Source organism: Danio rerio, chromosome 11 (genome assembly GCF_052040795.2).
Source record: "Danio rerio strain M-AB ecotype USA chromosome 11, GRCz13ab, whole genome shotgun sequence".
NCBI classification, from domain to species: domain Eukaryota; kingdom Metazoa; phylum Chordata; class Actinopteri; order Cypriniformes; family Danionidae; genus Danio; species Danio rerio.
The window spans coordinates 19,456,992-19,478,433 of record NC_141031.1 but is presented as its reverse complement, the minus strand read 5'-3'; the positions used below and the strand labels follow the sequence as shown (position 1 = coordinate 19,478,433).

Below are 21,442 nucleotides of genomic sequence, written 5' to 3'. Positions count from 1 at the left end.
GGTGTCAGAGAGTAATGAGTGCTTTTAGAGAATAGAAAAGAGAGTGAGACAGGGTTGTGATGTGTGTACTGCATGTGTGTGAGAGAAAAACACTCCACCAAGGTTGGGGACTTAATACGGAGCCAGTACAATCCGTCAAATCTCCATCATTACTTATTCCATATAGTTTTGCGTTTGTGTGTTGATCTCCCTAATCAGCTGAGTTGTTTGACATTTGATTGGGGAGAAATGATGAAAGCATTAAGCATTGCATAATCAGCATTGCATACAGTTACACTAAACAGTAATCAAATGTGCTCAGGATTAAAAAAAGAGCCTGACAGACTATTCTTTCAGCATCTATTTTTTTGCAATAGTCAATTACAAAATGCACATCAATTACACACACACAAAATGTGTGTCAATTACTTGCACACACACATATATGTGTGTTTATATATATTTATACAACAGTTCTTTTTGGTTTACGAATCTGATTTGCTAGCCGTGGGATATTCTGCAATAAAAGCACTCATGCAGCCTCTTCACCCTTGTGTATTATTCCACCCACATAGAATGACAGGAGATCAATAAACTCACTACAGTTTGACAAATATTGCCACTGTTAAACAACATAATGTACTTTTGAGGCTTTTTTAGGCGAGTGACTATGCAGTTTATTTACACTGAAAACCCTAATGTTGTCTTTACTTAAACAATTAAGTAAAGTTGACTGAACATAACTTAAAATTTTGAATTTTGGTCTTACACACACACACACACATTTGTTTTTTGTGAAAAGTAGGGACATTACATAGGTTTCCATTTATTTTATACTGTCCAAACCATATATTGTATTGCCCTCACCCCACCCTACCCCTAAACCCAATCTTCTCTCTGTGCAGCTTTACTCTCTGATTAAACTCATTCTGTGGGATTTATGTGGGATTTATAAGCTTTTTGAGAAATGAGGACGTCACCAATGTCCTCCTATTTCACCTCCTTTTTGTAATACCTGTGTCATACCTATGTAATTATACAGATTTGTGTCCTGATATGTCACAAACACACACACACACACACACACACACACACACACACACACACACACACACACACACACACACACACACACACACACACACACAAACTGTATACACAAACAAGTGGATTTAGCTGGTTTTGGTGTAAGGAAAATCTAATTTGTTAAAAACAAAATAATTGTCCAAAGTCACATTTATGGAAAAATGTATTTGATTTACTAGTAATAACCTTATCATTACATATAAAATGAAACTTCTGAGCCTTTATAGGAGCCTGATAGAAAATGCTCATTTACAAGATATACAATATACATGGTTATTTTATTAACATTTTTACAATTTATTTTTTTTTTAAATTGCAAATTATCTACAAAACATAAACATACATTTACACATTGACATCATATGAAACCTGTTTACATTTAGATTTATTTAATAATTTACATATTTACATTAATATTAAATTATTAAAATGTTTACACTATAAAATATTTATTAAGCAGAATTTGTAGTATTACACTTCTAACATGATAAACAAATATTTTTCAAATAAAAACAAATATTTTATTTATTTAAGATTTTTTCATAATATTTATGGTTGGGGTTATTTTATACTAATTTGTTTAATAAAATTGTATCTCATTTAGATCATATTTAATTATTTAATATTGTTTTGCATAACAATATTCCCCAAAATTACCTAACGTTACATACAATATGTAACATTATACCATACTAATATAAATACACTAATATAAATTATAAAACGTAGACAATCGTTAAACAGACTATATGGTACATTTGTACACACACTCAGCAAACCAGATATTTTGTGTGCAGATTCACTTTTAACCTACCGCCTACAATGGGGTAAAGGACATAACGTGTCAGTGTAAACACTCCAATCCTGTTCTTTGCCTCACAGGTTCCTGAACACTGTAGTTCAACACTGCAAAACTCAGCCAGCGTTCACTGTCACTGCTCACACACGTGTCAGCGCGGCAGGACTTACTTCCGGTTCAACATGGCGACATCCATGGCTTGTCAGGCGGCAGCGAGAGGACTCCGATCAGCGAGCACTAAACAACTGCTTGTGTGCAGAAACCAGGTAACAGATCTCTGATCTGTGCGTTTACCCTTCAGTATGTGCCTTGAATACCAGAACAACACTGTATTGCGTGCTGCAGCTGCTGTCTAAATGTTTACAGCGCATGACACAAACATTAATACATAAAGTAACGTTACATGTACAAATAGTTATTTAATCTGACAGTTTTTTATTTATTATTATTTAGCCAGCGGTCTGAATTGAATGACACGTGGAGAGTCATCTAGCTCTGTTGTGCTTTTGAAGAATCACTGCTTATTGTATAGTCTGGCTTAACTTTAAATGAGTTATTTCCTAACTGTCATCATAGATGTTTGTATATAAAACACATTGCATGACCCGCATTTCAGTGTGGGACTAATGTTTTGCAAATAACTTAACGATTTAGTTCTAAATATTAGATTCAGGACAGTTTCTATTAAAAAGATTCTGTTTTAAACGTGTTCTTTTTTTCTTCTGATGTTTCTGTATTCTATTTATGACGTTTCTGTTGTGATTTTGCAAAGTAAAGGGAATTTGCTTTGATATTCTGTTCTAAATGGCTGTTTTGTTTTGTTTTCTGAGTATCAATTGTTCAGTTCAGTTTCTATTCTGGCTATTCTACTGTTCTAAAATTGTCTTGTTTTGATTCTAAACATTTTCTTTTGATAAAAAAAAAATAAGTTTAAAACTTAAATTTGAATAAAGATTATTTTGTAAAGATTTTTACCCAGAAGTATAATACTGTACCTTAGCTTGTGTGTTCTTTTGTACAGTATATATTCCCTGGAATACAGAATCTGAAAGGTGATTCTTTTTAATAATGCTTGGGTGTTTTGGAGGCTTTTTTGCTCTTTTTGGTGAGACTTCAGTATAGGAATGATTGATTCACCTTCAGGTTTGTCCTCTATTCATTGAGTCAGTGAGCAGTAGGCCAGAATCACGTCCATCTATCAGCCTTTGACCCGTCAGTGATGAAACTCTTTCTGCTGAGCTGGCCAATAGCAAAGCTGTCAGCCTGAGGTTTAAAGGTCATTTTTAATATTTATCTTGGGTATTTGCAGATTTTGTAACTCTCACTATTTTTACATTGTTTCTTCATTATAGGTCATTTTATGCCATTATCTTTAATTCCTCTTTTTGGTGTTGCAACATAAAGAACTTTTTTTTTATTTGTTTCGGTTAACTTGTGGTGAAATACTTTAGATTGCTCTGGAAGTTTTCTGTGCACATATAGACTGTAAACCAGGACAACAGGATAAAGTAGATCAACAGTGCAGTTTTAATGGAAATGTAGTCATATGGAGAGAATCGGAGGCTATATTTTGACATTATAGAACAAACTTAGAAGAAAAGTTTTTCAAGTAGGTCATTTAATAGATCTGAGCTGTGCCTTCCATTCTGTTTTAATCCTGACTGATATCCCTAAATAGTTCAGGCTTTGTTGGCACATAAAACAAATGCTGGTTGTCAGAGAACAGAGAATTGCTCTCTTTAAAAATTACTTGTGTGTTTTATTAATTTAGCATTTTTTGTCTTGTCAGTGGGACAATCAAACTATAATGCATGCATGATATAATTATCCTGTAAAGAGAATTTAATAGGGCCCTTGAAGAAGTTTAATGTTTCCAGCTCCATAAATTATCATCTGTACAGTAATAATGTACTACAAGATCACCCATACACAGGCGTATGAAAATAACAGCAGCTGTAACTTAATAGCCAAATTCTGTTTACACATTACTGACTTCACATCTTTAAACACCACATATGTTGCATGTGCTTATTTCCACACTTCAAGGCTGTAATAAAACAATTTTATTTTGAAATGACTTCACAAAAAGGTATACGGCATCCCATAAATCTTGTACGCAGAGAGCAACAAGGACTTTGAACATTGAACGTTATGCCTTCTTTCCAGTGATTTCAGCAGTCGAATCACTGACTGACCTGATTTTGCTGCTTGATCCTTTCAATTTATTGATTGAGCTCCCAGAATTCAGCACACGTTACATTGATGTCATCATGAAAGTCTGATGGTCAGTTTGGATAAATCTTTGATCTTTGATTTGCTTTTTGAGCGCTTTATAGCCTATTAAGTTCCAAAGGTTTAAAGTTATATAAAGAGGCTCAATGCTGGAAAATGACATTGGATCAACACCAATTTTGTATATAAGGCATCACTTCATTACTTCACGCAGTCCACTCTGCTGCCATAAGATGTGGCTTAGTAGTGCATGCAGAGTGCTTAGCTAGCATATATTTTCATTTCACTCGTATAATGAGATGCAACCCGCTGCAACAGGGCATAAGCCTCATCCATCTGAAAGAGGGCCTGCTCTAATGAGAAAGTACATAGTGTCGGGTGCAGTTATATCATCTTTATTGAAATGACTTATTTTAGGCTTGTTTGGTATTAGTGATATCTTTATGGTAATAGATCTTTAACGGATGGGTTTATCACATTATTTATAAAGGTGCTAAGGATCTACTGATTGCGTGTGTGTGTGTGTGTGTGTGTTTGTGAAGGTCAAAAGTAATTGTAAAAAAGAGATTTTAAAGAACTCATGTCAAATTGTGCTTCAGACATTAATGAGATGTAGATTAGAGGAGCTTTTTTCCCCATTTTTCTCTCATTTTGGACTTCTCACGTTTGGCTGAAATCCATGATTCACCTTCTCCTTAGGAGTCTGGCTGTCAGCCAGTTCCTGACAGCGATCAATGAGCTGTTTTTATTAATCAGTGACTGCATACTTAGACGTTTGCACTGGGGTTGGGTAAAAATGTCTGTTTACAGATTAATCGTTGTCTCCATTTTAACGATCATGAGATCGTTTTTTTAAAATTGCAGCATCAATCTTTACTTTATGCCAATATTATTGTTTTTCACCCTCAGTGTAAAGTCATAATTGCAAGTGATTAGAACAAAAATGAATGATCGCTACAAAATAATAACAACGATATGCGTCATTTCATTGAAGTGGTTTTACATGTGTAACCCTGCCGGTCCTACGTCACTAAACCCGCATGGTGACCTTACGCATGGGAGTCGGTTGCTCTATCAAGGAGGCTAATGTCCATGGCCTAGCGTTTGTCACTAGAGCACCTTTAGAGGTCAGAGGGGTGAGGTTTATCTGCACAGCACTTACTAGCTGGCTTCCGTTACACTCACTCCCCTAAACCTCATTCCCATCCGGGTCACGGCACAATGTAACCCCGCCGGTCCTACGCCATCCAACCCGTTCCGAGCTGGTATTGAACCGGTGACCTTTTGCATGGGAGTTGGTTGCTCTACCAAGGAGGCTGAAGACCAAGGCCTCTAGCGTCTGTCACTAGAGCACCTTTACAGGTCAGAGGAGTGAAGTTTACCTGCACAGCACCTACTAGCTGGCCTCCGTTACACAAGAACTTTTTTTTTTTTACTTTTAAGCCAGGGGTGCCCAAACTTGCTCCTTGAGGGCCGGTGTCCTGCTGATTTTAGCGCCAGCCCCAATTAGACACACTTGAACCAGCTAATCAAACTCTTACTAGTTATACAAAAAATTTCTTGAAGGTATGTTACAGCAAACTGGTCCTCCAGGACCAAGTTTGGTCATCCCTATTGTAAGTGAATCATCTTTTGCTAAATAAGACGTCAAAGTAACATCATTAGCTCTGGCTGTTATTTAAAAAAAAAAAAAATCCCTGTTTCGAGTTCATTGGTACATAAACCATTAAACACACCTTTTCAAAGTATACTTAACATTTTAGCTGTCAATGTTTAGCCTCAACACTTGAAAATTATATAGTTTGTCAAAATAAGTTCTGATTTAGACAAAAAAATAAAAATAAATACAAATAAACTATGTACTGAAAAGTGTCCCACTGGTGGTTACAGTTAAGGCATTAACGTATATGCACTAGTTGTTTTTTATCATAAATGTTGTATTTGTTTAAATTAGAGTTAACATTTTCAATTCCGTCACACAAACACTTGTCAGCTCAGGTGTTTTTGCTGTTTTCAGTAATGTGAAGGCGTTCTTGTTCTGTTCCTAACCGTGAAACAAAAGCTTAGTTTAGTCTAATGCTATAGACAAACTAATGCTGTAGTTCAGTGTGTGTACAGAATTACATGCAGTACTGATGATGAAGTTTGCATCATGTGCACAGTCTCAGTCCGAAACGCATAGCATTTGGTTGTATTGTTGTTGCTAAGTGTTTCCTAATGATCCATCAGCAAAGTACAAAAGTCAACATATTAAAACCACCAAAATCTTCTGTAATACCATTCCTAAGGTATGTGTTAGATTTTTTTTTAATTTACACTTTTTTGTTGTTTTTTTAGGAAAACAGTAGCTTCAGAAGAAGAAATATCCAAAGATGCCATTTTAAATTGTAAAGAAATTTGTGTTATTGAAAGAAATGAAAACAGCAGAAGTCAATAATTCTTTTTAATTATTTAGCCTGACATGTTTACTGCTTCAAAATGTTTTAAATCTTTCAAAAAATAAAATATTTTGTGTTCAATGCATGAACAAGTTTTTGTTTTTTACCCAGACATTTAAAAATAATATATTTTAGAGCAGTAATCACAATAGCATGAAACCGTGATATTTTTATCCAAGGTTATCATACTGTCTGAATCTTATACCGGCCCATGCTTACTTCACTTAACACCTCAAAGTGGAGACGCGTCATGCATACATGCAAAAATCTACATACACGCCAACGCCAAGCAGCTGATGGCACCGACTTCACTTACAGGTTTACAAACAATGTAACACAACCAAATACTTACTGTATATGTTACAGTGTTACAGTGCCCAAAGTAGAGCCCGCGGACTAAAGTTGGCCCATTGTAAACTTTGATTTGGCCCACCATCCCAACTTAGAGGATAGTGAGAATGATGGAGAGGGTTGGGGCGAATGCCTTTAACGCAGAGATTGTCATTTCTAATTTTATGTAACATTTTTTTGTTAGAACAAGCTCCCTTGCAACACTGCTTGCAGCTTAAATTTGTTAGTTTTTTTGCTGAGCTACAAGAAAAGCAAACTGAAATTAAATAATTAAATCTTGTAAATGAACAAGACATTGACGAGCAAGTCCAGGCAAAAACTAGTGTAATTCTGTTGTAAATGAAATTGTTTTGTTTTTACTGTAATAAGTTCATTATAAAATGTACACAATTACTATGTATTAGTTAAAAAAAAAAAGTTCTAGTCATTTTTAAATATTATTACATAAATTAGGAGATTAGAATTTACCCATGACAACTATATTTACCTTCGACCCACTAGCCTTAATTAAGTTTGGCTTTTGGCTTTTGGCTTTTTATAAGAAAAGGTTTGGACACGGGCGACGCAGTGGTGAAACAGGTAGTGCTGTCGCCTCACAGGAAGAAGGTCGCTGGTTCGACCCTCGGCTGGGTCAGTTGGCGTTTTTTATGTTTAGCTTGCATTTTCCTCTGGGTGCTCCGGTTTCCCCCACAGTCCAAAGACATGCGGTTCAGGTGAATCGGGTGGGCTAAATTGTCCATAGTGTATGTATGTGTGTGCCTGAGTATGTATGGGTTTCCTAGAGATGGGTTGCGGCTGAAAGGGCATCCACTGCGTAAAACAAAAGCTGGATAAGTTGGCAGTTCATTCCGCTGTGGTGACCCCAGATTAATAAAGGGACTAAGCTGAAAAGAAAATGAATGATTGAATGAATAAAGGTTTGGGCACCAGTGGTCTAAACAGTGCTTGAGAAATTTTCAGAATCCTATAAAAAATGACACACTCCTATGTTGGTTATTTAATGAGTAATTAAATGATTAAAATAAAACAGTTAAAAATACTAATAGGTATGTAATAATAATAAGAATAAGTGCTTAATTTAGTAATTGATTGATTGATTCAATTTGCATCATACTTACTGTAAGAGACATGTATTGATACCCAACCCTTGATTGCATCAGTATATGCAACAAACTGCACTTGGATTTCTTCAAATAGAGCATTTGAGGTTTTTCAGATTTTTTTTTTACTTTTACATCAGAGATAAAGAAGCAGTGATTAGCTAGCTGCCAGTCGGCTGTAGTGGAGCTCAGAAGCCATGACTGTCAGGTAGGTATCACGGCAATTCACTTGCGTCTTTTATGACAGCTCAAAAATTAGAGATGTCTTGTCAATGACAATGCCCAAAAAAACCCCCCCGAAAGACAGACAGATTTAAGACAGCCAATGGCCGATAACGCCAACGTTGCCTCCGAAATTCCTGTCTGGACCTAGAGATAATCCCAAAGCTGTTTTCCTCAGCACAGCTGTCACCACGTTGCGGCTGCGTCTCCAAACTTAAAGGAGCATTTGCCGCTGTTATATTCGCAAAGGTATGGATAAATCTTTTACGCAAAGATTGAAGACGTCAAAGCTCATTGGCCTCACAACGCCGCAGCAGCTTGAAAAGCTTGACTGGAGTGTGGAAACAGGAGCAGGGGAGTCTGGTGGATGAGGCCGCGTGCTGAATATTTTAAACGAGGGGTGGGAAGCTGCGACTCCTCTGGTGCAAGAACTTCAAACAGCATGCGTCTCTCCCATCTGTCCACAGCGAGAACACATTTACATTTCCTGGCCGCCAGGGATACAGTAGAGCAAGTTTGCTGTAACCGGATTTGAATATCGTTTCGCCAAGGTTAATAGCCATTTCTGTTGCTCATGAGGGCTGTTTAGGCTTTTTCAATAATTTAGGAAGGAGGCAATCAGGGAGAGTTCTGTCAGCAGTCTTTTTGAAGGAGAGGTGCCTTTTTTAATGCTCCCGTGGGACTCGTATTCCGGTCCATTTGGGATAATTCTTCTGTAATGATGATTATGATGAGGCGGTATTTAGTGTTACAGGAAATTAAAAGTTGGCATGCGTTAACTGCTGTGCCAATGGTAGTTGTGAAAAACTTTGAAAGTCTGTCTGTCTCAATGTTTATTCATAAGGTAATGTTCCTATAGAAGTCTAAAGGCTCGGTAAATGGCTTGCGTGCAGTTTAAACACTTGTTTTTTTTATAAATTTTTTATTAGGGGGACTATTATACTTACCTTCCTGTTGTTCCAAGCTTCCAAGTTCCAAGAGAATTCATTGAAACTGCTGGGTTAGTTGGTGTTTCTGTGTGGAGTTTGCATGTTCTCCCCACAGTTCAAAACTATATTTGATATAGGTGCATTGAATAAACTAAATTGGCCATAGTGTATGTGTGAGAATAAGTGTGTATTTGTGTTTCCCAGTACTGGGTTGTAACTGAAAGGGTATTCGCTGTGCAAAATATTTGCTGGATAAGTTGGCGGTTCATTCTGCTGTGGCAACCCCTGATGAATGAAGTCTGATTTATACTTTAGTGTCAAGTGCACATGTATGGTCCTGACCCTCTCTCAAAAAATTTAACTACACGTCGCAATAACGCATAGTGCAAGCTCTGTGATTGGCCGGCTTGGTACCGGTGATGAGCATGGGCGGTGCCGACAACAATCCTGATAGAGTGAATGTTTGCAAGTGTCTAGCCCCATGTAGGAGCAGATGTAAACTGTCATTTTGTGTAAAAACGTCTGCCAATGTCTGCCAATTCCTGCCTTAGAATGAGCTAGTTTTAGCTACTTGTAGCGTTCAGAAAAGACAAAACATTCTTGAAGAAACTCGGAACTGTAGTTTTGGGAACTGTAGTTTTTATATTTCATAAATGACATGTGTATTATGGGATTATATTGATTTATTAGTGATCCACTCCAAGTGGTTATTAATGTGTTTCTTGTTTAATCTGATCAGATATATCTGCAGTTATGCTGATTCGGAGTTCAGTTATTTATAAGGCTCTTTATTGATGAAATCAGCTTTTGCTTTTTTGTGGAAATGGTAAAATGTTTTCCCGGACAAAAATAGCATTTATTTGGGAAAGTAAATAAATGCAAAAAAAAAAAAAAAAAAAACTTTCAAGCTTTTTTTTTTTTAACAAAACAATCATGTTATCAATGAGTCATGTGCATTGTTACAATAGGTAAACTCTTTCAACCTTTTTTAAAGTTATGCAAAATTCAGCTTTTTTTAATGCCAGTTTAATTAATGTAACTATGTTGAAATGACTTTTTTCTAAAATATAGAGACAAAACTTAAATAGTTAAGGAAACGTTTTGACAACACAGTGAGCATAAGTGCCTTAAAATGTATTGTACATGCATTAGGGCTGCATGATTCTAGCTAAAATGAAAATCACGATTTTGTTTTGCTTAAAATCAAGATCACAATATTCTCAAGATTCTGTAGATGTAAAATAAAGTTAATATGAGCAGACTATTGTTATTGTTATTTCTCAAACATATGGTAAAACAACAATAATAATATTAGGCATATATGTATAGGTTTTCTGGTGGTTAAAATGCTACTTTGAATAGTGGACTTTAAATGAGCAGACTGTCCCGGTTTTTAAAAATGTCCCAGTTTTTAATTCACAGTAAAGCGATGACATCGGAATACAAATATTTATAATTATAAAGTTGAATTGTGTTTGAGGCATATGCTCGCAATCTGTCACCGACAACATGATTAGAACATTTTATTTCACTGGTAAAATAAAACATTTGTCATTATCAGATTCCCACCTGCATTATAGTGTATAGGCTAGAGTAGTTATACTGACCCAGTGAACATTTCTTTTCATGCCCAACTTTGTGTTTGCTATGAAAGAAAACAAATTCAAATCAAATGCTTGTCGTAATTATAGCTCTAAAATGCGATTTGATCATTTAAATGATGTGCCTATAACCTTATAATACAGTATGTGACACTTTTAACACCATTTGTAGGTGTCTATGTTGTTGAGCAAATTTGTAAAACAATGTGAAGACTGCTGCGACTGTTTTTATTCTCTCAAACATGAAAATATAAGTGGATGAATCGAAGAAATGCTAGATTAAGATTGTGTGGGGGTCGAATTGAGATCACAATCTTTTTTGATTAATTGTGCAGCCCTAACTTACATACAGTACATGCAAAACTTTTTTTTTCAACACTTAAGCTCCAGTTCTTATAAAACACAAATAAAAACATGTAAAACAGTCTACACTACCAGGAAAAAGTTTGGGGTCAGTATGATTTTTAAATGTTTTAAAATGAGCTTTTCCTGTTCACCAAAGTTGCATTTTTTAATCAAAAACACAGTACAAATTGTGAAATTTTATTGCACTATAAAATAACTGTTCAAAAGTAGTTCATTATTTAATTTAATAATTTATTTCAGTGATTTTAAAGAATTTTTAGCTTCATTACTCCAGTCTTCAGTCACATTATTCTTCAGAATTCACTCTAATAATAATTTATTATTATTATTATTATTATTATTATTATTATTATTATTAATGGTAATTGTAATAAAAGCTACAATGAAAGGAGTATTTTTATTTGAAACTACAAACAAGTGATAAATATTTTAGTGATAAATAAATATTTAATAAAAAAGTATTTAACAATTAAACTTTTTTACATTTAATAAATGCTGCCTTGATGAACAAAATAATTTTATTTAAATTATTAAATAAAATTAATTATTTAAAAAAAATGACCCCAAACTTTTCACCGGTAATGTATATTATTTATTCATTTATTTAGTAATTAATTCATTTCTTAATTAATTTATTTATGTCCCACAGAAAAACAAAATGAAGAAATCCTTCTTTTAATATTATATTATGAACAATTCAGTGTCTTCACCCACGTCCATTAGTCAGCAGTCTTGACCTGACTCCTCCAGCCCTCTCTTCTCTGAAAGATGTTTCTTATTAACTATGCTAATTGCTGAATTCATATCTGCAGAGAGTTGCCTTCACCTTCAGCCCGTGTCTGTCTTTAGGAGATTAAGCCAAAAGCGTATCCCATGATGCAAATCTTTGCGATCTAAATCCTCTGGCATGCTCTGCTGACTCTCCCTAACTCAGCTCTGCTATAACACACACACACACATCACGGCCTAACGGAGCCCTCTTGTCAACTTGTCAAAGGCTGCTGCTCATCCACTGCTCACCTGACCTTGCTAAGCGCAAGTCAAATGTTTAAAAGCAGACTTTGAAAAAGAGCCGAGAGCATCCAGAGGTCACAAACTACTTTGACTTTTTTACTAGCTAATTAAATGTGGTGTCGTTTTCTTGTGAGTTACAAATATAAAGCATGTTTTCAGACAACCTTTGTAAATGTCTCTTACACTCATGAGTTTTTTTCTCAGTGATGCACCATATCGGTTTCAGCCAGATAAGAAATCGCAGTTTCCTTTTTTTTTGCAGCTTAGGATTTATAAGAAAAGAAAACAAAAAGTGTTTAGTGTATTTATTTATGTTATCAGGGTCAGAAAGATAGATTTATATATTTTCAGCATATATATAGGATATCAACTTCATAGTTGACTTTGGCTACTTCATTGAGTTATCAATATTGTTCAGACTTTCAATTCAAGTGCATTTTTGTGTAAAGATTTGTTACATGTGTCTTTGAGTGTCTTGTTTTCATTCCTTTTACTTTGTAGTTTAGTGTGGTTTATGTTCCAACCAAGTGTTGCTTTGTACATTTGTATTTTTCTGATTAGTTTCCCCATATTATGTGTTTTGTTCATTATTGGTTTTTTGATCGTGTGATCCCTATGGTTTGATATACAGTTGAAGTCAGAATTATTAGCCCCTCTGAATTATTAGGCCCCGTGTTTATTTTTCCCCCAATTTCTGGTAAACGGGAGAGATTTTTTTTTAACCCATTTCTAAACATAACAGTTTTAATAACTCATATCTAATAACTGACTTACTTTATCTTCGTCATGATGACGCCACTAATAAAAGGATATATTCTCAACAAATGGCAATCAGAATGGGATCAGTGCCCAGATAATAAACTTTTTGAAATTCAACCTGAAATAGGGAAAAAATCTAATTTATTTTTTAAGTCAAGACACGATGAGATTGTGTATAGAAGATGCCGCATTGGACACACGAGACTCACACATGAACATTTACTCAAAGGAGAAGAACCACCAAAATGCCTTTATTGCAACAGAAACCAAACAGTTAAACATATTCTTGTGGAATGCCCCATTTTTAATGTTATCAGACAACAATATTTATCTGGAGAGACTTTAAAGGAAATATTTTTAAACGTGAATCCATCTAAAGTTGTAAAATTTTTATCAAAAGGAAATCTTAAAAAACTTTTTTAGATTTTTATCTTATATATTATCATTATTATTATTATTATTATTATTATTATTATTTATATATTTTACCTTGTACATTATTTATTGCTGTTGATGAGTTTTAATTGTTAGAATATTTTTACTTGATCTATTTTCTTTTTGCCATGACATAGCCATAGACGCTGAAATGGCAATAAAATAAAGCTCTCTCTCTCTCGTCATGATGACAGCACACAATATTTGACTAGATATTTTTCAAGACACTTCTATAAAGCTTAAAGTGACATTTAAAGGCTTAACTAGGTTAATTTGGGGTAACTAGGCAGGTTAGGGTAATTAGGCAAGTTACTGTATAATGGTTTGTTCTGTAGAATATCAGAAAAAAAATAGCTCAAAGGGGCTAATAATTTTGACCTTAAAATTGTTCATACAAATTAAAAACTGCTTTTATTCTAGCAGAAGTAAAACAAATATTACTTTTTCCAGAAGAAAAAATATAATCAGACACACAGTGAAAACTTCCTTTCTCTGTTAAACATCATTTGGGAAATTTTTAAAAAAGAAAAGAAAATGGGGGGCCTAATAATTCTGACTTCAACTGTATGTAGCCCTCATGTTTCCCATTGTCTTTGTCTTGCTATATTTATGTGAAACCTGTTGTTTAGATAAATTGGTCTTGTCTGCTCAAATTAATTTTCATGGTTCATGCGTTTTTTTTTTTTTAGTTTAGAGCTTCATTGATTGATTTTTTTTTTTTGTATGACCTTTGTTAATAAAACTGCATGTTTACTTCAACTTGACTTCAGTGGGCTGTAATCAATGTAGTATATTCGTATATACAATGTAGGATATTCAGTATTGGGGTAGCGCATTACAAGTAATGTGCGTTATAATATTACATAATAATATTACTTTAAAATTAAAATGACTACAATGAATCAATAAGAGAATGTTCATTGTTTTTGAACGCATCAAAGAAAAGGGAAAAAGGGATTGTTTCAAAGGACAGTGATTTTACTTAAGACAAATAGTACAAACGTAGCATACACATTGCTTTAAACTTTCAATAATCTGTATATACAGCATGTATAGCTCTGGGGTCTAAAAGTTCTCAGATAACATTATCCTAAAATGTTTTTTGTTAAATATAAATGAAGGTGTAGGCTATACAGTGCACTTTTAATTGCAGAGCTTCTCTATTTTTAAAAGAAAAGAAAGAAAAAAAAAGTTTTAAAAGAGATCAAGACACAGCCAGGTAATAAATGGTAACTCAAGCTTGTAATGCATTACTTTCAAAAGTAACTCTTCCCACCACTGCTGATGTTTTTTTTTCCTTTTCATTTCACCTGGTTGTTTCAGAGTAACTGGTCTAAAAATCCATTACTCATAAACATTCTTAACTAAAATCTGTAGATAAAATGACAATATAACACATTTTTAATGACTTCATTTAAATTAACATTGACGTAACTCTGGTTTACCTTTAACAGACTCATAATATTTTACTGTTCATGTCAGCCTTAAAGGTACATGGTCAGATTAATTGCTTAAATTTGCTAAAGGATGTAATACTTCCACCTCATGAAAATGTATAACTGTGGAATCCTGGTAAACTACAATTTTTAAAAATAAATTCTGTCCTTCATTTGATTGACATGTCATAATTGACCTTGATTATTTACTAATTTTACGTGGCCAGTACCAATTATTGACCAGTACAGTTGTTTATCTTAAATACAAACTCTTAAAATTATTCTTGTCCTTGAGTTAATTTTTTTTCCAGATTGCGAATCCCTCAGTGTGCTTTGCATGCACACGTCAGAAGTTCTGGTTTTCTGTGGTGAGCGAAAAAACGGACAGCAGCCATCCGCTGGTGCGGCAAGACATTTTCCCATGCATGCAGACAAGAACACAATCTCTATTTTCAGTTGGATTTTGTCTATTTTGTGTGTTTACAAGTTGAGGCGACAACACGTTTCGTCTGTGCTAGATGTTTGGTGTCTGCTTGATGTGTACTGGCCTTAATAGGGAATGCTCCAATAAGGAGGTTTTGGCTGATACAATAACTGATGACTTTGTATATTTTGAGCTGAAATGCAGACTGGAAAATTCAAATCTTAATATGAAACAGGGACGACACAGTGGCTCAGTGCACTAGCACTGTCACCTCACAGCAAGAAGGTCGCTGGTTCTAGTTCAAGCTGAGCCAGTTGGCATTTCTATGTGGAGTTTGCATGTTTTCACTTTGGGTTTTTTTCAGGGTGCTCCCCTACAGGCAAAATACTTGAGGCATAAGTGAATTGGATCAATAATTGGCCATAGTGTATTGCAATTGTGTGTGAATAAGAGTGTATGGGTATTTCCCGGTACTGTGTGGTAGCTTAAGGGCAAGCGCTGCGTAAAATGTATGCCAGAGTAGTTGGCGGTTTATTCCACTGTGGTTACCCCTGATAAATCAGGGACTAAGTTGAAGGATAATGAATGATTGATATGAAAAATATTGTTGACATTATATAAAAAAAATAAATAAATAAATACATAGTCTTAACTTTTTTCCATGGTGAAAAAACACCATCTTGTTTTTCTGCTATAGCTAAAACTCTCTTAAGTGAATATGAAAACACTTTTGGCATGCAACATTCATCTAAAATGGATCACCAAGTCGAAATAATCCATTATTTATGGGGCAATAATTAATTTTCTGATTGGGCCGATAATGATCAAATGAAATGTTTACACTTTTGGAAGAGATAAACCCATTAATGACAAACTTAAAGTTGTTAATAGAGAATTTATTTTGACATCACCTTTAAATCATTTCCTCATTACCCAGCCATCTAACCTTGAAGGAGCAAGGCTCCAAATTAAAACTAAAATACTTGTACTATTCATTACTGTAAGCACATGTAATTTCTCTAATTAGCTTATGCAAATGCTGAAACAATGTAAATAAACCTGATTAAATCTTCAATACATCTCAGATGATCTTACAACATAATAAACCCCAACTTATCAGCAACAGTTTATTTATTGTTGCTGTTTTGCTGCTTGGGACCACTTTAATATCCATAATGTTATATTATAAATGGCAGCTATCATTTCCAAATAAAGTAAACCAATTAGTTACAATAAGGAATGGAAGAATGTGTTAATTTCTTAAATCAAAATGGCCCTCAAGGACCGCATGAGTTAATTAAATGTGAGGCCATTTGGAGGTGCTAATTAAGAAGAGTCATTTCAAAGGGTTTAGGGCAGAGCTATGACTGGTAATGAGGAATTGAAGCTCTGGAGGACTGCTGGCCTGTGACTACGCTGTGAAGGAGCCGATGCAGTCGGCTGGGTCGCTCCTTTAATACTGTTTGTAGAAGCATCAGATGCTGATAATTAGGGGAAGAATTAACATACAATGCAGTGTATCTCTGGGTGCTTTACTACTGGATAATATAATATAATATAATATAATATAATATAATATAATATAATATAATATAATATAATATAACATGATATGATATGATATGATATGATATAATATAATATAATATAATATAATATAATATGATATGATATGATATGATATGATATTATATGATATATATAATATAATATAATATAATAATTTAACTATTGTTAATTACTACTACTAACAATGTTTTCAATTTTATATTTACTTAAGTGAAACAAAAAAAGAGAAAATATGAGCTTGTTATGATTTTTGTTGTATATTTGTGTTTTTTGTGTATTTTTTAAATCTGTTTATCTGTTGAGTTGGAAATAAGTAATACATAGCATCCAGTAAAAGATAAATATCATGTAATAAAGTAATGAATTAAAATTTGAAAATTGTTGTTATTATTAATATTGTTGTTGTTGTTGTTGTTTTTTTTGTTGTTGTTGTTATTTATAATGTGATAAAATAAAAAAAGTTTATCTCTATTTTTGTATTCGTAATGATAAACCAGACATTTACTGTGACAGTTTTCTTCTTTTATCTGTTTTAATGTATTTTAATATAGCAATAGATTTGAAGCCTTTATCTACTTTGTAATGCATTAAATATTTTAATAAATTAATTCTTTTTTTGTAATGCAGCTTAAAATGTTTTTATCCATTGTTACATGTTTACAAAATTTAATGCATAACAACATGACAAAATAAGTCAGTTTCAGATGTAACAAGAAGGAATGTTTTTGCTTTCAATTTCAATTAGTTGCCAAAGTATTATTTTAAGTTTAAAAAAACAACAGCTACTAGTAAATTAGGGGTGTTGCTATAAACACTAGTGCACAGGAGCACTGAGGCTCTTTCAACTTTTGTTTTTTGAGTAAGCCTTGGTATTTCCAACTGTGCATTGCTTTCACAAGAGTTGATTTGATTGCACATATGAATTAGGGCTGCATGACTTTGGAAATATTTAATATTGTGCTATGTTGTTATGACCACATACTGCAAAATGAATATAATTTCACCAGATGACTTGAATATCTCTATTTGTAAAGAGTTGATAGTTTTACACTGATTGGAATGATTTTGTAGTGGGAGTGCATGAGCACAAAATCTAATAAACAATCTACAAGCATAAATAAATACAATCAAAATATACAAATGAAATGAACAGTATTTCAATGTTTTCTGAGATTAATAGTATTCAGGTAAAATAATTAAATAATTAAAATAAAAATGAATCATTATTAAAGTTTACAAACAGTACACTTTCTTATTCCTGAATGCTTTTAAAATTCTCAAATTGACCTCATTCTAAAATTTGTTTTAGAACTTCCGATTCAGTCGCCTATGGGAGAATGACTAGGAATAATAAACGGCAGAAAACGGTCAAACTACTTTCTCTACAAACAGATGTTTGCATGACTATACAGACCAAGTAGAAGAATATAATAAGAAAATATACTTTTGCAAAATCAAACAGCAAAACAATCAGTTTTTAATGTCTTAAAATGAATAGAAGTGAATGAGACCGGAAGTCTCGTGTCAAAAAGATTCAAATGGCTGTGCCCGCTCGTTGGCGAAGAATAAGGTAAATAGGCACAGGGCTTAAAAACACACACAACTAATACATTATAATACATTTGCATATCTTGCAATGTGACTATTGTGAATGATCACATTGCGATATCGATACTGAAGTCATGTATTGTGCAGCTCTAATATGAATAACCTCTGTTTTCTGGGATTAATACTCTTAATTAAAGTAAATAGGAACTCAGAGCTTTTACTGGGGCACAGCAGACTTTTCATAGGGCAAATGCCCCCATGTAGGTCTAGCAATGCCCCTTTATAAGTTTTTTTTTTTTTTTTCAGATACTACTTTTTTCTATATCATTCATTCATTCATTTTCAGAACATGCAAACTCCACACAGAAATGTCTACTGACCAAGCCAGGACAAACCAGCAACCTTCTTGCTGTGAGGTAACAGTGCTAACTACTGAGCCACTGTGTTGCCCTTTTTCTATCACAATATTTGCTTGTTGTTTGTTAACTTATGTATATACTCACTGCACTTATATTTATGCATGCATTTTTTGTATTTAAGGAAAGAAGTTTGATATATGGCCAATATGTGACTACCATAGGTCTCAAATGTAAATTTTTCCTATTTTTATTTACAAAAAGTGCATGACAAATTATCTCTGGGAATTAACTTTTTTTTTATTATGTGCAATGAAACAGCATTGCCCTCTGAAAGACCTCAGAGAAAGCTCTTATAAGCTTGTCCTCAGAAAATCTCCTTGTTTGAGCTCCTAAGCTTCTCTTCCTTCTCCCGGCGGAGTTGAATGGGTCAATACAGATTTGTAAATATCCCCTCATGAATATGCGGATGTAAAACCCATTTTCCCCACTGAGCAAAGCGGTTGTGTTGCTTAATTTTATTTTCTCTTTGTCTTCCCGCAAGAACTCTTTTAGGAATCAATCCTTCATCGACTTTCCGCTTTCCAGTCTCTCCGTCCGGCTGATGGAGCGGCCTAATGTCTAAGTCATGCTAATGCTGAGAACAGACTAATAGTGGACTGAAGAACTGAATGTGGTCTCCATTGACTCGTCTGCGCTGTCTGGCTCCTTGAGTAATTCTGTAATATTTTTTGTCTGTTTGTAAAATCCCCAATAGAGTTTGTGTTTAGTGAGTGAGGGATTGTGATTCATCCCTTGTTGTTTTATGAGAATGGTGTTGTCAGAAATATAGATATTTCAATGCTATATTGATGCTGAATTATTTGAAATGAGGAACTGGACAGATATGATCAGTGGAAATAGCTGATTAGTAGTTTTTTCTTTGATAGTTAAGTTAGAAATGTGCAATTTATTAGAATACTAAAGTTTTTTTGTTATTCTGGTGGAAGTCTCTTCCCATTTCGGCAACACTCATTTACTTGAAGTGATAGTTCAGCCTAAAATTCTGTCATCATTTAGCCTGGAGTTGTATTAGTCTGTCTCGCTGGACAGAAAGACTTTAAAGCAGAAAGACGATAAAGCTACATTTTGCATTTTATTTAGCAACATCTTTTTTATGTTGTATCTGTACATTGGTTTTTTGAAAAACTCTTTTTTTTTTTGTATCCAGTATTTGTACTGAAGTTCTAAATTATGTGCGAAATATGATCACATATGAATATGATTCGTAAAGTATAGTAAATTATAGTAAGTATTGTAAGTACAGTATAGTAAAGTATTGTTATGTATTGTAAGTATAGTGAAGTATCATAAGTATTGTAAGAATAGTAAAGTATCGTAATTATTATAAGTAAAACAAAGTGAAGTATCAAAAGTATAGTAAGTATCATTAGTATTGTAAGTCAAGTATCCTAAGTACTGTAAGTATAGAACAGTGACGTATAATAAAGTATTGTAAGTATAATAAAGTATTGTATGTATAGTAAAGTATAGTGAGCAGGGCTTTACATTAACTTATTTGATCACCAGCCACTGTGGCTAGTAGATTTTCAACATTACTAGCCCCTTGCCATTTTTACTAGCCACAATTTTGTTGTTTGAAAAATATATTTTATATAAATAAATGTGACTTTGACATGCTAAAATGACTTGATTTAGATGTTGTGTTGTCCACATGCCTCCTTATTAATTTAAATGTTTGTGAGTGTTGTGCATGAGCTCACTGTGCATGAGCAAATGGGCTGTGTCGCATTGCAATTGGTTTTTATTTCACATGACTTTTTAGGGCTCACAATTAAAGTTTTACAAATTCATCTCTAACCACACCGAAAAGAAGTAATTATTTCTTAGACACATATTTTAATGTGTCAAACAAGCAAATATATAGCTGTAAACATGTTCTTTTTATTCAACAAAACTTTTCTTTTTTTTTCTTTTAAATTAACATTTAGAAAGATCTATTGTCAGTTATCTAAAATATGCACAGTAATCTGTCCTGGCTAAAGGTCCCAGATCAGCAGTTAGTACACACAAATGGGGAGTTAATCTCATATTAAAGAAATGTTATTGTAAAGGATGATAATTAAACTATATTAACAAAAATAGCTGTAAGCAAAAGATTGCAGGTAAAAACATACCACAAGTGATAATGAAAGGATGATCACGTGCCTGAGAATAATTAAAACGAAAGCAGTGACTGCTGCTGCTGTTGCTTACAAAAGGATATATATATATATATATATATTTTTTTTTTCCAATCTTGAGCTCTTAAAATCAGCAGGACTGTGGGTACACAAGCATAATTTTTTTTTGTCTAGTTTTTTTCAAAGAGAACCGATCACACCAGTCGCGCTTCTTTTACACATGGTTGTTTCGCTCAAGTAAACGGGAGCATGCACGTTTTTTTAACTCGCGCGCATCACATCACCAGTGCGTACGAGTAATCATCCTCTCATAAGGTATTCATCTGCTTTGTCTCGCTCAAACACAGTTATTGTTGTCAGTCGTGCTGCTTCTCGATTCTAAGATCAGATTTGCACGCATATTTTGCCATCCTTATTGTCGAACGCTGCTTTAAAAAAGCTACAATGTAAAAAAATATAGGAAAGTGCTGTAAGTGTCATAAGTATAGTAAAGTATTGTAAGTTTAGTAAAGTATCATAAGTATTGTAAATATAGTAAAGTATTGTAAGTTTGTAAGTATAGCACAGTGAAGTACTGCAAGTATAATAAAGTATAGTAAAATATTGTGAGTATTG

General features: G+C 33.8%; 1 protein-coding gene across 4 annotated transcripts in view; it reads left to right on the top strand.

Annotated features, from left to right (window-relative positions):
- The window catches only part of suclg2 (succinate-CoA ligase GDP-forming subunit beta), a 253,960-nt gene that overhangs the window by 15,734 nt on the left and 216,784 nt on the right, over window positions 1-21,442 (top strand). For 2 of the 4 annotated variants that reach the window (XM_087271810.1, XM_087271812.1), the window contains exon 1: window positions 2,003-2,130. The exons of 1 other annotated variant lie outside the window; for it this stretch is intronic. In XM_087271810.1, the coding sequence (XP_087127936.1) occupies window positions 2,047-2,130 (84 nt within the window). In that variant the 5' untranslated portion in view covers window positions 2,003-2,046. 4 annotated transcript variants of the gene reach the window in all.